This window comes from Juglans microcarpa x Juglans regia, chromosome 1D, assembly GCF_004785595.1.
Source record: "Juglans microcarpa x Juglans regia isolate MS1-56 chromosome 1D, Jm3101_v1.0, whole genome shotgun sequence".
Taxonomy (NCBI): domain Eukaryota; kingdom Viridiplantae; phylum Streptophyta; class Magnoliopsida; order Fagales; family Juglandaceae; genus Juglans; species Juglans microcarpa x Juglans regia.
Window position 1 is genome coordinate 21176256 of NC_054594.1, and position 17467 is coordinate 21193722.

The 17467-nt window shown below is 39.2% G+C and overlaps 2 protein-coding genes across 2 annotated transcripts in view; both read left to right on the top strand.

Moving 5' to 3' along the window:
* Positions 1-17467, top strand: part of LOC121240152 (protein NO VEIN-like) — a 138263-nt gene that overhangs the window by 30891 nt on the left and 89905 nt on the right.
* Positions 4817-15321, top strand: LOC121240168 (protein NO VEIN-like). The gene is made up of 6 exons (XM_041137593.1): positions 4817-5071; positions 7261-7663; positions 7746-8063; positions 8976-9233; positions 11144-12393; positions 15309-15321. Exons 1-5 carry the CDS (start codon positions 4953-4955, stop codon positions 12263-12265), a joined length of 2220 nt encoding a protein of 739 aa, XP_040993527.1. The 5' UTR covers positions 4817-4952; the 3' UTR covers positions 12266-12393; positions 15309-15321.

Genomic DNA, 17467 nt, shown 5'->3' on the forward strand with positions numbered 1-17467 from the left:
AGCTCCCCAGCCATCTCACAATGTAAGAGAAAGTGATCTGCCAATTCCCCACTCTTTTTACACAGCACCACTCTATGATCATTATACCTCGTTTTCTTAAATTGTCAACTGTCAAGATCTTCCCAAGAGCAGCTGTCCAAGTAAAAAAAACAACTTTAGATGGCACTAATACCTTCCATATACTCTTCCATGGAAAAGAAAGTGGGCTGTAGGACTGTCAAAACCTTGTAGAAAGATTTAACAGTAAACTTTTTTTTCCTCGTGTGAGTCCACAACATACGATCACCCCCATTGGGCCCTAGCTTTGCTGAATACAAGTAACTGTAAAAATCTGCCAGCTCTTCTAGTTCCCAGTCCTAAGCATTTCTTGTAAAAGTGACATTCCAACTGACCATTCCATTGGCACGACATAGAACTTTTGAAATTGGAGCTTGCTGATTTCCAGCCAAGTTAAAAACAACTGGGAAAGCCATGCAAAGAGGACTCTCCCCACTCCATACATCGAACCAAAAGCGGGTATGTGTTCCATCACCCACCCCAAACTTAAGATATTTTTCAAAGGTATTCCACCCATTCCTTATGAATTTCCACAGGCTTACTCCGTAAGACCCCCTACTCTCCTTAGAGCACCATCCCCCCACACGCAACCATACTTATGATCAATAACCTCTCTCTACAGCGAGTTTCCTTCCATATGGTACCTCCACAACTACTTCCCTAAGAGTGCCTTGTTAAATACACACAAATTTCGCACCCCTAACCCCCCCATTCGCCAATGGACAGCTCACCCTTTGCCAACTCACAAGGTGAATTTTGGATTCCTCCCCCATTCCACCCCACAAAAAAGCTCTAAATAACTTTTCTATCCGGTTTGCCACACCCATTGGTAATGGGAATAGAGAAAGATAGTAAGTGGGAAGGTTGGAAAGAGTGCTTTTGATAAGGGTTAATCTCCCCCTTTTCGATAGATATAGCCGCTTCCAGCCTGAAAGTCATTGCTCAACCTTCTCTACCACTCCATCCCAAATACTCTTTGCTTTGATAGACGCCCCCAAGGGGAGTCCAAGATATTTCATAGGGAGAGAGGCAATTTTACAACCTAGTAACTCTGCTAAAGAGGCTATATTATTCACCTCCCCCACCGGAACTAACTCCGACTTCCCCAAGTTCACCTTGAGTCCCGAAACAGCTTCGAAACACAACAAAACTGCCCTTAAGGCTTGAATCTGGCCACTAACAGCATCACAAAAAATGAGCGTATCATCTGCAAAAAGTAAGTGAGAAATGGAGCTGGTATTACTATTGCTGTCCACTGAAAAACCAGCAAGAAATCCCCCCTTACAGCGGCCTCGACCATATGACTCAATGCCTCCTTTACAATAACAAAAAGGAAAGGAGATAGCGGGTCCCCTTGTCTCAAACCCCTGCAAGATTGAAAAAAACCACAAGGTCTTCCATTGACTAGGACCGAGAACCGAGCGGTTGAGATGCAATGTTTAATCCATTCACACCATCTCTCCCCGAAACCACATCTTCTAAGCATATAAAGGAGAAAATTCCAATACACATGGTCATAAACTTTTTCCATGTCGAGCTTGCAAAGAACCCTCAGGATGCCCTCTCTCAACCGACTATCCAAGCACTCATTTGTTATCAACACTGAATCCAGGATTTGCCGACCCATTACAAATGCATTTTGAGGTTTGGAAATGAGTTTGTCCATGACCAAACTCATACGATTAGCTAACACCTTTGATATGATTTTATATATCCCACCTACCAAACTAATAGGCCGGAAGTCTTTCAATTCATATGCACCTACTATTTTCGGAATGAGAGCAATGAAAGTGATGTTTAGTGACTTCTCAAACTTTTGACTAGTATGAAAAGCATGCAAGATCTGCATCACTTCCTCCTTCACTATGTCCCAACTCTCTTGAAAGAAAGCCATAGAGAAGCCATCCGAACCTGGGGCTTTGTCTCTGCACATACTTTTCACCACGAGATGCACCTCCTCTTCATCAAACAGCCTCTCCAACCAACCTGCTACATCCAAATCCAGCTGAGCAAAGAGTAAACCATCTAGTTTGGGACGCCATTCTTCTTTTTCAGCAAGAAGATCCTCATAATACTGCACTATGTGGTCTTGGATTTCTTCGGAAGAATGTAACACATTTGAATCAACCGGAATGGAGGACTTCAATAGCATTGTTGCGCCTATGTGAATTAGCCACCTTGTGAAAGAACTTAGTACATTTATCCCCCTCGTTCAACCAAAGTGCCCTTGATTTTTGCATCCAAGATATTTCTTCCAACAACAAAACTTTCTCAATTTCAGTCACCACCACTTTCTTCTGTAATAAAGAATCCGCATTAACTACCCCTTCCTCCACAGCCTGCAACTCATCCCAAAGGATATTTTTCTGCACTTCTGTATGTCTAAATTCTTCTTCGTTCCACTTCTTCAAATCATACTTAAGGGCTTTAAGTTTACCCGCCACTATGAAACTAGGGGTACCCTCAAAAGAATAATTGTCCCACCAAGCCCTTACCTTATCCGCAAATCCTTCAACTTCCAACCACATATTCTCATATTCGTTTAGACAAGTGACATTTTAGCGAAAAAATGTTACGGTGGGACACCCTGCATAGAGGCTTATAATGCCCCACACTCAGAAACACAAGTCATTTTTTAATGTGAATCATATTTAAATGTCATTGGTCAAAAGTGGTAGGCCACTGTTTCGGTTCATTGAACTAATGCCTACACTCCCCGAGTAATTAGCTGTTATGAATGTGATTGGTCTTTCTGCAGGTTACAGATGCTCCAGAGATTCATTCTAATGGATTTCATGTCAAGTTTGATATAAGTGAGGGTCAGATTGGTTTTGTTTTGCCAACATTAGTGCCTCCATGTAATATTGACTTGTATAGTAGGTTGGCATCTGGTGACACCAGTGATTTGGATGCCAAACAGTGGAACACTTGCATTGTACTTCCTTTCAGAACGAGATTATCAGATGGAACTGTCATGAATAGCATTATGACCATGTTTTCAGATCTTCACCCATCTTTGTTGCTGTTTCTTCACCGACTTAAGTGTATTAAGTTTAGAAACTTGCTCAACAATTCGCTCATAGTTATGAGAAAAGAAATCATGGGGGATGGCATCGTTAGGGTTTCACATGGGAAAGAAAAAATGACATGGTTACTAGCATCTCAGAAGTTGCGAGCAGATGTCATTCGTCCTGATGTGCGTACAACGGAAATCTCAGTAGCATTTACATTGCAGGAATCAATTGATGGGGATTGCGTTCCAATTCTAGAACAGCAGCCTGTTTTTGCATTTCTTCCTTTAAGAACTTATGGTCTGAAATTCATTCTTCAAGGTGATTTTGTCCTTCCTTCATCTAGAGAGGAAGTGGACGGAGATAGTTCTTGGAACCAGTGGCTGTCATCTGAGTTTCCTGGTTTGTTTGTTGGTGCAGAGAGATCCTTTTGTTCTCTTCTGTGTTTTAGAGAGAACCCTGGAAAAGCTGTGTCAGCATTTATGAGCTTTGTTCCGCTTGTTGGGGAAGTTCATGGTTTCTTTTCTAGTCTTCCCCGGTTGATTATTTCTAAATTACGAATGTCGAACTGCTTACTTCTGGAAGGAGGCAATGACAGATGGGTTCCTCCATGCAAGGTTCTAAGAGGTTGGGATGAACAGGCCCGCATTCTTCTTCCTGATGGTTTGCTTAGTGAGCTTCTTGGCCTTGGTTTCTTGGATAGAAATATAAAAATGTCTGATTCATTAGCAAGGGCACTGGGTATTCAGGAGTATGGACCCACAATTTTACTTCAATTTATATCCTCTTTAAGTCAAGTGGAAAACGGTATCAAATCAATGAGTCTGAGTTGGTTGTCTTCTTGGATAAGTTCATTCTATATAATGTTATTTCGTTCTGGACAAATTCTATTAAACTCTGATACAGGAATGGATCTCATAGAAAACCTTAAAAGGATAAAGTTTATTCCCCTTTCGGATGGTACATTCAGCTCAGTGAATGAAGGTACAATCTGGTTACCATCTGACACTGGGTTTGATGGTCAACATCGACTTGAAGCTTTCCAAAGTTTATTTTCTAAACTCCGGACTGTCAGTCCTGCCCTCCTTTCTGCATCAACTTGTGATACCTCATTCATGGACATGAGTTTGGTAGACAACCTAACCAAGATGTTTCACAGGATTGGTGTCAAGCAGTTGTCTGCTCATGAAATTTTGAAGGCCCACATCTTGCCAGCTGTATCTAATGACCGAATTACAAATAAGGACAAGCATTTGATGATAGAGTATATTTGTTTTGCAATGATCCACCTACAGTCTAGCTGTCCTGATTGTTGTGTTGAGAGGGTGAACATAATTTCCGAATTACGAAATAAAGCTTTCATTTTAACAAATTACGGCTTCAAACGGCCTGTTGAGGTGTCAATCCATTTTAGTAAGGAATATGGAAATCCAGTCAATGCAAATAAGTTGACTAATGTTGTAGATATGAAATGGCACGAGGTTGACGCCACCTATCTGAGGCATCCTGTTACTGAATCAACCTCATGTGGACTTATGAAATGGAGGGAATTTTTCCAGGAAATAGGTATCTTGGATTTTGTGAAAATATTTCAAGTTAATAAGACTGTGGCCGATATTTCTCCTACCATTTTTAAGAATGTTATGTGGGAAAGAGATGTGGTTTCCCCAGAATCAATTGTCAATGACTGGGAATCTCATGAATTGGTCCATTTAATGTCCCTGTTATTGAAAAATGGCACACCGCAATGTTGTATCTATCTGTTGGAGGTTCTCGATACACTGTGGGATGGTCATTTTAGTGAGAGTGTTACGGGTTACTGGAATCCTAAGTCTGGTGGAGATAGTAAACCCTTCAAGTCTTCTTTTTTGAGTAGCATTTGTGATGTCCAGTGGGTGGTATCTAGCATTGATGATGAGCTTCACTATCCCAAAGATTTGTTTTATGATTGTGATACAGTACGCTCGATTTTGGGCGCTTCTGCTCCATATGCTGTCCCGAAGGTTGGTATAATATACATTGGATATACTCTTTTGCCCTACTTTTTATATTTATGTCTTCGTTGATTTCTGTTTTGTACTTAGCGGGAGTCCATCTATTTCACACGGTTGCTCTTTATAAAATTATTTTTTTCATAAAATGTTGTGGAAGATGCAATATATCCATAAAATTTGACTCGAGTAGTCTAGTTGGTTTGGTAGATTGCCTTTGAGTTGATCTTGTTATCAGAATTCCTTTAAGTGATGCTTTTGTTGTATTTAAGAATGTTTTGTAACATAACATCAATATAGAGGCCTCTTGTGCTTATCAGTAAAGATTTATTCCTTATAAAAAAAACAAAAAAAAAAAAAAAAAAACATAATATCGTTGTAGATATAACTTAGAAGTTGGGTTTTACAGAGAATAAAGAATGGAAAAGAGGGAAATGACCCTCATGGGATATACTAATACAGTTATGCCCTCTACACTTCCCCCTCAAGGTAGAGCAAATATGTCGTGTAAACACAGCTCGGAACAAATAATTAACTTGGCCTGGAACAAAATTAATTTCAACCTATATGACATAAAGACTTAGTAAATATATCTGCATGTTGTCCACTGACTTAACAAAAGATGTAGAAATATCACTACTCAATATCTTTTCTCGAATGAAGTGACAATCAATCTCTACATGCTTGGTCCTTTGATGAAATACTGGATTAGTGGCAATATGTACATTGTGATTCTGGTAGAATGACACAATATGATCACTAATCACTGAGGGGTCAAAGGGAACTACACCATCCATAAGGAATTAATGGAATTATTCCTTATCTTAGTACGTAGTTAATTATATGTATAAATGTAATCTGAGCTGTATTAAACTGCTGCATCTCCCTATACACTTTTGGAGGACTTGGCTTGCATAAATTTGCACTTCTCTTTTACACTTTGTTTATCTTATTGAAACAGGTGAAATGTCAAAAGTTAGTTAGTGATATTGGGTTTAAGGTTAGAGTTACCATGGATGACATTTTGGAAATTCTAGAAGTATGGAGAAGATCTAGGACACCTTTTAAGGCCAGGTATTGGTGCATCTTCATCACCAACTTTAATGTTTGATGTTTAACTTTTTTAATCTGGAAGTGATATCATTTGTTGTCTGTAATTGTCTTTTCTTCTGGTAGTACGCACTGAGTAAGGCATATTTTTTTACTACATGTGCTTTTAGTCGTTTATTCTTTATGCTGTTCAATTTAGCATCATAAATAGTTAATACTGTTTCAATTGAATTCTTCTTCACACCTTTCACTGTATTTTTCCCCCTTTCACATAAAAAAATCCGATCATATTGTGGTTCTACTAATGTGTTTCCTAGCAAGAAAAAGCATTTGCAAATTTTAAAAGGATTTATAAATTTTATCAATATCCTTTGTTTTTGTTCTGTTTTGAGTATGTCTAGACTATATAGGTCTTTTCCTCTATTCTCTTTAAAATAGTCGTAAGTTGTGAAAGAAATTGTAAAAATTTTATATATAGGATTATTGTGCAATAATGCTAATGATCATGGGTTTCTCAGAGCAACCATATAAGACTGATGCCACTTTTTTGACCACATGTGGTGTTATCATAGTACCAATTATGTGCTTTGTATAACGAAATTACTCTTCTAATCATTTTCTGGTATTCTCATTGAAAATGGACCTTCCAGTCTGTCATGGAAGTTATTCCCAAATCTTTTCTGTTTGGTCCATGGATATATTTATTCCAATTTTATTTCCCCTCCTTTTCAATATATTCTTTATTTTTTCTAGAGAATAACATTTTTCGGTATAACAATTTTATATGGTTCTCAATGCTTCTTGTGATACTACTTGCTTAGAACTCGTATATGTAAACCTTTGGTATGTTGTATTGGGTGCAAATCAGCTCACTTACTCAAGGTTGGATGGAAACTGCAGTCTGAGTCTGAAATCATTTAGTGTTCCTCTGCATGTTAGATTGTATAAAAACAAGTATCAGTTCGGATGTTCCTTTTCATATGCCATGGCATTTGCCCAACATGTCATCTACTTATTCTCTTCACCTTGTGCTTTGGACATTGATTTTGACAATTTTTTTCCATGATTGTGATCCTAACTCCCCTTAATCTTTCTTCGGGTAAGCAAACCTGCTGATTTTAATGGGTCCCAACTTTGGTTTTTTATGCCAGCATATCACAAATGTCAAAATTGTACACGTTCATTTGGGATGAAATGAACACTTCAGAGAAGAAACTCAAAGAGGAGTTGACTTCAGGACCTTTTATATTTTTTCCGTCTGCATCCGGCTTTAGGCTTGAGGATGTGGTACCTGGTAAGTTTTTATCTCTTGAAGAAGTATGTTGGCATGATCCAACTGGTGCCCTGGACCAAATGAAGGAGATTCATCCTTATCACAGTTTGACAGAAGCGAATCATAGTCCCTTGACCTGGACACTGAGCAGTGTTTATCCAGGCCTTTGTGACTTTTTCATGGACGGCTGTGGTGTACATGAGACCCCTCCTCTCTGCAGCTATTTACAGATTTTGCTGTTGTTATCTACTGTTGCTTTGCCTTCACTTGTTGCTAATATAGTAAGTAACTGATTTGTGGCAAAACTGTGCTTGTAACAATTGCTTGTAGCAGTACATCCTAAGTGTTCCATTCCCATCTCAGGTTTTTCAAGTTTTTCTCATGTGGAGTGATGGACTGAAATCTGGACTACTAACTCCAGAAGATGTCATTTACTTGAAACAATGTCTTTTGAAATCAGAGTTTATGGTGCTTCCAACTGAACAAGATAAGTGGGTCTCACTGCATCCGTCCTTTGGCCTTGTGTGCTGGTGCGATGATAGGAAGTTAAAGAAGCAATTCAAGCATTTCAATAAGATTGATTTTCTGTATTTTGGCAAACTTAGTGAGGATCAGAAAGAGATACTTCAGACAAAAGTTTCTGCACTCATGGAAAACTTAGGGATTCCCGCTCTCTCTGAGGTAAGTTCTTTCTGGGTTGGTGTCTGGGGTGGAGGTTGAGATTGGGATATAGCAGCCATGAGTCGTTGAGGTTTTACACTTTCACTTGAAGTCACCCTTTAGGTCATGCAGTAAGTATAATTTACCAACATGTTGAGCCCAACAGCGTAGAATGCTAATCAATCTTGCCATGAAGGTTTCGTATTTCAACTTCAGCTTATCCTTTAGGATTAAGATTAGATTTAACACTTGTGAAGAAAAAAGAGCATTACCCACTCTAGCTAGATGTATTCCTGGCTTTGTCAAAAGTTTTTTTTTTTTTTTAATCAGTAAATAAGAATTTATTAAAATACGTGAAGCCAAGTACATGAGACATATACAAGAGCAACACCTATGCATGAGGGCTTTGTCAAAGGTTTTTTCAAAGTTCCAAGCTTCTTGTATGGTCTTATAATATTTTTTCCTTACACATTATAAGCCCACTTGCATAGATATGGTATAAAGAAGGGCATATTGGTGCATCAAGAGAGACCCGACTAATCTCTGCACTATTTGGGTTTATCAATTATGCTCAATTCTTCAATGTCATTGTTATGGTCCACTATCTACGGACTTCTTCTAATAATTCATTGATACTTTTTCAAGGTACTTGACTTTGTAAGAAAAAAAGACTATTTTTTAATGCAAATGTGCTTTGAAAAGTTCAATTTTTTTTATGCATAAAATGAACTTGTGGATGTGGACCTTATTTACATAGCAATCCTTTTAATTGACTTGAATAATAAATTGGACTTAAAATAATTGGCTGCATTCTGTGAGTGGACATCGCCAACTGTTAGATTCTCTTGCTTTTAAGAAAAACAGAGTTCCCTATATCTCAAAATAATGATGTGCTTTCAATTTTCCTTTCCACATTGATTAATTTATGTGCAGGTTGTAACTCGTGAAGCTGTATATTATGGTCTGGCAGACTGTAGCTTCAAAGCATCGTTAGTGAGCTGGGCTCTTCCTTATGCTCAGCGCTACATCTGTAGTGTACACCCCAATAATTATATTCAACTCAAGCAGTCTGGATTCAGTCTTCTGAATCGTCTGCAAGTCGTCGTTGTTGACAAGCTGTACTACAGGAATGCTATAAAGAGAGGTGCTGGTGCATCAAACAAACGCATTGAATGTAGCTGTCTTCTGCAGGTACTTGATGAGATCCTTTAGTGATGTTTGTCTTTTCTCTCTTCTAACGATTATAGCCTATTACAAATAAATTTCCGGCAAACTGATGCTAAAGCCAGCGAGACAATGTTTGCTACCAAGTATTTAGTTTAGAACTTAAACCCATCGAGGATCTTTAGAACTTAAGTACGACCTTAAAGTTATAAATTTGGAAAGATAGGCTAGGGCATGTTAATGTCATGATGTACAAAGAGTTTCATTTTTTTAAGGAAGAGGGGCAGAACCCGACTTTTATAAATTACCCTCACTTTTAGCAGAGTAATACCATGTAAAAAGTGAAAGATTGAAGGTCACAAAAATTCCAAAACCAAGGCTTTGAAAATAACTATAAAAAAGCAACCAGTATTACATTTTAATGACTGCTAGCATCATTTGTACAGTTTCTAAATCTTGGTAATCAAAGGTCTCCCAATGCCAATCTAGGCAACTTAATTATATCAAATTAAGAAGATGAACATCTAGCAGCTCCTGGTTTAGCTAAATGATCTGCAATCGAATTTCCGTCTCTAAAAGCATGCTGTACAGTAAATGAAACAACATGTGTTAAATCAAGAATAACTTCCCAGATGCTGTAATAGTTGTTGAGACAATTCTTAGCAGTTCCATCTGCATCCGCTTCACCCATGATAATCACGTACGAAACAAAGAAATAACCTCGGGTGATTCCAGTGGGGGATATCTTCGATGGTTAAGTCAGTGGGAGAAGTAAGAATCTCTTCACCAATATTCTATCGCCTTTGTAATGCATACTTGGAAGGATATTTATACGGCTTAGGGTGCGCTTCATGGAGGAGCGTCGTCCTGCCTGAGCATGATTTGTAGGATGGTGGTGTCCTTCCGGGGCAGGTATCTCTGTTGGAGTGAGAGTAAGAAGTTGGATTGAGCTATTCGTCAGTCAGGGCAGCTCCAGGTGCGGCCACTTGGCCTCGCCATACGTAGCGTTTTACCTAGTTACAACCATTCCTCACCTTCCATCGCGTGGGCTTCGCATGCATATCTCTTTAGTTGCCTTGTGACCCGTCCTCGCCCCTAGCACACACTTTTACCCAACAATAGTAATACTTCCACGGGGAATGAAGCGAGTGCTGGAACCATTGAACAAGAACTGCAGAGTCTGTTTCGAAAATCATATTTAAGAAACCCAATTGCATTGGTGTTGGGATCCAATCCCCAAATGTAATGAGAAACCAAAAATAAAATCTCCATTGTCTGAACGAAGCAAAGCCCCACACCCTGCCATGCCTGGATTACTGAAAGCTGAACCATCTATATTGAACTTCAATTTGCCAAGAGGAGGAAGCTTTCCATTTTGTAACACAGGTTTTCTGCCTTTGAGAGTGATCTGTTGCAGCCTCAAGTTTCTTAAAATTTTCTAAACTGGAAAATTCAGCAGCTTCAAAGGCTGAATAAAAGAATTAAGCTCCAAAAGCCACTTAGAAATCTTGTGTATGACAGCAGAAGGAACTGATTCAATGTTGTTAAAACAATGAGCATTTCTAGTCAACCATAACTCCCATAGGATGAACATAGGAGTTATGGAGGCATGGGCAATGCTCTTGCATATGTCCCATGTAGTCGGGCTCTTGCTTATTCTTATGATCAATGAAATCTTGTTTACCGATTAAATGAAAAATGTTGGTGTAGGAGGCAAGAATTACATATTCAATTACTGGAATTTGAAGATTAATCATGCTGGTTATTTCACTTGCATTCTCTTTATCTGGAGAGTAACTGTATTTAGATTAGCTGTTGTTTGAATGTTTTGAATATCCAGAAAGCAATCTCTTCATGATATTTGGTATGTTTTTTAATATTAAATATATCGAATGTCTTCTCTTTTAATTACATCCATATTTACATGATTCTTGCAGGACAACATTTTGTACACCACCGAAGAATCTGATTGTCATGCCATCTATATGGAGCTGTCTCGTTTACTACTTAATGGAACTCCTGATTTACACTTGGCTAATTTCCTTCACATGATCACAAACATGGCCGAATCAGGATCCACTGAAGAGCAGACAGAGTTTTTCATCTTGAATAGCCAAAAGGTGCCAAAGCTTCCTGACGAGGAATCTGTGTGGTGCCTCTCAGCCATGCCTTCTTTGACAAAGAATGATGATTCACCCCAGACAAGTTTTAGTTCAAAAGCAACAGATGAAAAAAGTTATTTAAACCCCAAAAGGAAAGCAAGAAGGAACTCAAACTGGCCGCCTGTGGATTGGAAAAGTGCACCAGGTTGTAGTTATGCTCAGGCAAATGATTTTAAGACACGGGAAACAAGTGCACAGCATGGGGGCAGCCCACAAAAGAAAGAGGATAATTATGCAGGGACAGTCATGCAAACGGATAATGTTGTTTCTATCTCAACCTCTGATGATTGGACCATTGAAGACGATTCAGCAGCGGCTGCAATGACTTTTGTTTTGTCAGATGACAACAATTTGGAAGATCACTCTGACCAAGCTTGCAATCAGATTGATTCTGGAATGAAAGTTGAATTTGATCCCCTTGATTTAGATGCTAAGCCTGATGGCTCTGAGTTTGCTTCATCTAATTTTGACAAGAGAGACCAACTTAGAACTGGTACACCTGATGCAACACAAGCTGCACGTACGGGGAGACTGGGTGAGCTTGTTGCTTTCAACTACATTATTGGGAAAGCTGGTAACACAGTTGTGAAATGGGTTAACGAAGATAGTGAAACCGGGTTGCCCTATGACATTGTCGTAGGGGAGGAGAATTGCAGAGAGTACATTGAAGTTAAAGCAACTAAATCCCGTAAAAAGGACTGGTTCAATATATCAACAAGAGAGTGGCAATTTGCGGTGGATAAGGGTGAATCATTCAGCATTGCTTATGTTTTATTAAGTAATAATGCTGCCAGGGTTTCCCTATACAAAAATCCAGTAAAATTATGTCAGTCAGGCAAGCTACAGCTGGTTGTTATGATGCCAAGGCAGCAAAAGGATTTCTCCATTGTTTCCTAAGGTGCACTCGATTTTATCAGTGCTGTCTGCGAAACTGACTCAAACTCTCTAGCCAAACTACGACTGCCTTCACAGAAACTGACTGAAATTTCAGGTTTTAGTATGCGGAATATTTCTTTTGACTCAAAGTCTATTTCGATTTATATATATATACAGATATATTTCTTAGGTGGTTTAATCTTGTTCTCTGAACAAGCTCTATCGGAATTACTTGGACTGTTTTGGTTGTAGACGGTATCTGGTGAGATTATCGTAGCACCCTGTACGTTGATGAGCCAGGCGTATACACTGACTGATTCAGGACCAACCAGGAGGGCTCGACCCAAAAAGACAAACCGGCCATTTAAGGCCCAATCCATTTGGTTTAAAATAAACCCACAATGACATGCATCCCGCCACATCGTAAAGCCTTCAGGATATAAGATATTTAATAAAAGAATAATTCTATTTAAAGTATTTTACACCACATATTGTTCACGTATGATGAGAAATGTAAAGCTCATATGAAGACAAAGCATTTGTTGAAATGCCTCAATGGGCGTAAACATTTCTGAAGTGATATTTCCGTCCATTCCATTCCTTCATACAGTGCATGACTATTTATAGAAGACTCAGAATACCAAAAAATAGATTTACAAGAATATGCTAGAAGATTCTATAGAGGTACGTCTGGCATTGTATTGTTATTTGCCTTGTCATTGTAGCCATTCTGTTGAGAAGTTTGTTGTGCTTTCTGTTGTGGTATTCTGACAGTGGATGCGCGCTGTGTAGTGCTGGGTAAGGGTGTCAAATATTCTGATGTGCTAACATCCCCCCGCGATTCAAGCCACACCGCATGGATGGTGAGGCTTGATGGTAGAAGAGAAAAGCGAGCTGTGGAGAGCGGCTTTGTGAGGATATCAGCAATTTGGTCTTTGCTTTGAAGAAACTTGACAGCAAGTGATTTGGCAGCAGCGCGATCACGAACAAAGTGATAGTCCAATGCAACATGTTTGATGCGTGAATGCATAACAGGATTAACAGCTAAGTAGCACCAAGATTATCACAAAATAAAGTGGGAATATCTGAAATAATATTTCCTAATTCTGTCAACAAGGATTGTAACCAGAGAATTTCACAAGTTGTGTTTGCAACTGACTTATATTCAGCCTCAGTCGAGGATCTAGCAACCGTAGGTTGTTTCTTTGAACCCCAAGAAATTAAATGAGAACCAAGATAAATACAAAAACCGCCTGTAGATTTACGATCATCTGGGCAACCAGCCCAATCTGTATCGGAAAAAGCTGTTATTTTAAAGGAAGAGATAGGGGAAAAGAAAAGGCCAAAAGAAGAGGTGAGGCGAAGGTAACGAAGAATACGCTTGACAACTTGCCAGTGAGCTAGACGAGGATAATGCATATATTGACAAACTTTGTTAACAGCAAAAGAGATATCTGGTCTAGTAAAAGAAAGATATTGAAGGCTTCCAACAACACTACGGTAAAGTTGTGGATCCTCAAATGAGGGGCCATCAACTGCCGTGAGTTTTGTGTTGGAAGCCATTGGAGTTGAGACTGATTTAGAATGATGCATATTAGTGCGATGTAAGAGATCAGAAATATATTTTTGTTGAGAAATAAATAAACCAGAAGAATTTCTATAGACCTGAATCCCTAGAAAATAGTGTAAAATTCCGAGGTCTTTAACTGGAAAAGAGAGACGTAAAGCCGAAATGAATTCATTGATCAGAGATGTGTGAGAGGTAGTAACAATAATATCATCTACATAGACTAGGACATAGATCGAAACAGAGGCAGTAGAGAGAATAAACAGAGATGAATCAGATGTAGATGCATGAAAACTCAGTTCTAACAATCGTGAACTTAGTTTAGCATACTAAGCCCTAGGGGTTTGTTTCAGACCATATATCAATTTTCGGAGTTTACACACAAAATGAGGATAGTCAGGATTTACAAACCCAGTTGGTTGATGCATGAAGACATCCTCTTCCAGATCACCATGTAAGAACGCGTTTTGCACATCCAATTGATGAAGAGGCCATTTCCGAGTCACTGCAAGAGAAAGAATTAAACGGATGGTAACAGGCTTAACAACAGGACTGAAAGTCTTAGAATAATCAAAACCAACTTGCTGATGAAACCCTTTTGCAACAAGTCGAGCTTTTCGACGTTCTAGGGTACCATCGGCATGTCTCTTAGTTTTGAGAATCCATTTTGAACCAAGAATATTAAATCTTGGAGAGGGAGGAACCAAATCCCATGTATGATTTCGCAAAAGTGCCTCAAATTCCGCGGCCATGGCATCTCGCCAAACCGGGTATTGAGCGGCAATAGTGTAGGATGAAGGTTCCTCCGGAATAGAAGCAGTTTCGGTGAGAGAGATGGAGTGTTTGGGGGGAGGCCAAGCTATTGTTCCATCCGTGTGAGTGAGAGGACGAGAATGATGGGTTTTTGATCTAGTGAGCATCGGATGTTGATTGAGAGAAGTAGGGATGATAGACGATGGAGGGTTGAGAGAGGGACTGTGCGGCGCTGGAGATAGCGATATGGGGGGAGAAACAGGTGGGTTGATTTCGGGTAGGTCTTGAGGAGATGGGTTAGCATGCTGGGTCGGTGTGGAGTAATTGGTTTGGGCTGGAGATGTAGACGAATGGGCCGGTGTCTGAATGTTCGGAGGAGAAGATGGAGTAATGGGTAGAAGAGAGTTAGTGGGCTCGGGAGAAGAGTATTGAGCCGAAATAGAAGGGGAGGGTGAGGAATTTATTTGAGAAGAGGATGAATCCGAAACATGTAAAGTGGAACCGGTGTGAAAGAAAAGAAAGTGATTTTCATTAAATCGAACATCACGAGAGACATAAACTCGCCCAGTAGGAATATGTAAGCAATTATAACCTTTGTGATTCAAGCTATATCCAATAAAAACACAAAGTTGAGAATGCATATCCATTTTATAACGATTAAACGGACTAAGGTTGGGCCAACAGGCACAACCAAAAATTCGTAAAAAATTATAATCAGGCTGTTGATTGAATAAAGCTTGAAAGGGAGAGATATTTCTTAAGATAGGTGTGGGCATTCTATTTATTAGAAAAGTGGCAGTTTGAAATGCCTCAACCCAAAATTTTGATGGAGCTGAGAACTGAGCTATAAAGATTGGTGAGAGTGGTCCAGATTTCATGGGAGGTTGAACAATCAACTACTTGAGAAAGAATGTTGTCGGTAAGAGAGGAATAAAGTGCCGAAATTATCATTTGATCTTGTAGAAGCCATGAGCTGTGGGCTGGATTTTGTTTATCATCAAGAAAGGGAGGAGGAGAAGAAACCGAGCCATCGATATAGCCATAGAGCTGGTGGCTTTTGAGAAAGGCAAGAAGTTGGGCTTTCCAAAGAGGGAAATTATCAGTGGAAAGTTTGACAGTGATAAGATGTGCAGCGGCATTGGTGAGGGAAGGATTCGGTGATGTGGAGGGGGCCATGAGGAAGGAAAAAAAAATCCTATGCGGCTCTATGATACCATGAAGAGAAATGTAAAGCTCATATGAAGACAAAGCATTTGTTGAAATGCCTCAATGGGCGTAAACATTTCTGAAGTGATATTTCCGTCCATTCCATTCCTTCATACAGTGCATGACTATTTATAGAAGACTCAGAATACCAAAAAATAGATTTACAAGAATATGCTAGAAGATTCTATAGAGGTACGTCTGGCATTGTATTGTTATATGCCTTGTCATTGTAGCCATTCTGTTGAGAAGTTTGTTGTGCTTTCTGTTGTGGTATTCTGACAGTGGATGTGCGTTGTGTAGTGTTGGGTAAGGGTGTCAAATATTCTGATGTGCTAACAACGTATTATGATTTGATTTGGAATATAAAATTTAAAAAATGGATAAATGTCTGGGAAAGCTGGTGAGACGATTGTGAAGTGGGTTAATGAAGATAGTGAAACTGGTTTACCCTATGACATTGCTGTTGGGGAGGAGAATAGCAAAGAGTACATCGAAGTCAAAGCGACCAAATCTCAAACAAAGGACTGGTTCGACATATCAACGAGAGTGGCAATTTGCGGTGGATAAAGGTGAATCATTCAGCATTATGCATGTTGTTTTATTAGGAAATAATGTTTCAAGGGTCTTAGTGTTCAACAATCCTGTAAAATTATGTCAGTTAGGCAAGCTGCAATTGGTAGCTATGATGCCAACGCCACATGAGGAATTCTCCATTGTCTCTTGAGACTGGACCCATTTTTATATGTGCTTATGGGGGATTGACTCCATAAAGTGTTAGCCTAAGTACGACTGCCTTCACAGAAATCATCTGAAACAACAGAAGTTTGTGTATGCCGAATCTTTCTTTTGATGTTGGGGAGAATTGATTAATGACTACCATGGCACTTGAAACTGGGAGGCCATTCCAAGTGAAGTGCATAAATAAAGTTTTGGTTCTGCAAGATAAAGCATGTGCTGGAACCTCAGCATTTTGTCCTGCGAGGGAAGCATGATTAGTGTGAGTGAGTGTAGGATTTGGAGGAACTCCACAGCGGAATTCCTTCTCCAAAATGGTGGCCGACTGCCAAAGGTTTCTTATGTACTGAAGGATCCTATATCTTCATATATTGTTCTGTTCATAGATTAAAGATTGTCAAATGTATATGTTCGCATTGTAAATATTTGAAGAAAAGGCTGACTTGAATGCCACAGCCGTGTGTATTGTTATGTTTATATAGATTTACAATGAGAGAGTTTTGTAGTTTGAATTACACTAGTGGATATATAAAATGCAAACATTCCTATATATCAGGAGGCATAATAGATGGAGTTGTTGCAGATGATAAGCATTGAGTTGTTGGTATATAAGATAACTCCTGATCTTGTAGTGAGTTATCTTCGGAAGTGCTTGATCTTTGGCTTATCTATCTAACATCCCCCTGCAAGCGAATGGGGAGAGTTGTCACCAGAAGCTTGGATCGCAGCATGCAAAAGCGCACAGAACTTAGACCTTTAGTGAACACATCAGCCAACTGATCAGATGAAGCAAGAAATTATAGTGAGACATCTTTGTTTGCTATTTTCTCGCGAATGAAGTAAAAGTCAACTTTGATATGTTTTGTTCGAGCGTGGAAAATAGGGTTGGAAGCAAGTGTAATTGTGCCACTATTGTCACACGAGATAGTAGGGACAGTTGGAATGGTAATATGCAAATGCTT

What these genes read in the sequence shown, in the direction of transcription:
- LOC121240168 (XM_041137593.1), top strand. Translation starts at nt 4,953, where the DNA reads ATGTCCAGTGGGTGGTATCTAGCATTGATGATGAGCTTCACTATCCCA. An exon ending in GGATTCCCGCTCTCTCTGAG is followed by an intron (nt 8,064 to 8,975) that starts GTAAGTTCTTTC and finishes ATTTATGTGCAG; the next exon opens with GTTGTAACTCGTGAAGCTGT. An exon ending in AATGTAGCTGTCTTCTGCAG is followed by an intron (nt 9,234 to 11,143) that starts GTACTTGATGAG and finishes TGATTCTTGCAG; the next exon opens with GACAACATTTTGTACACCAC.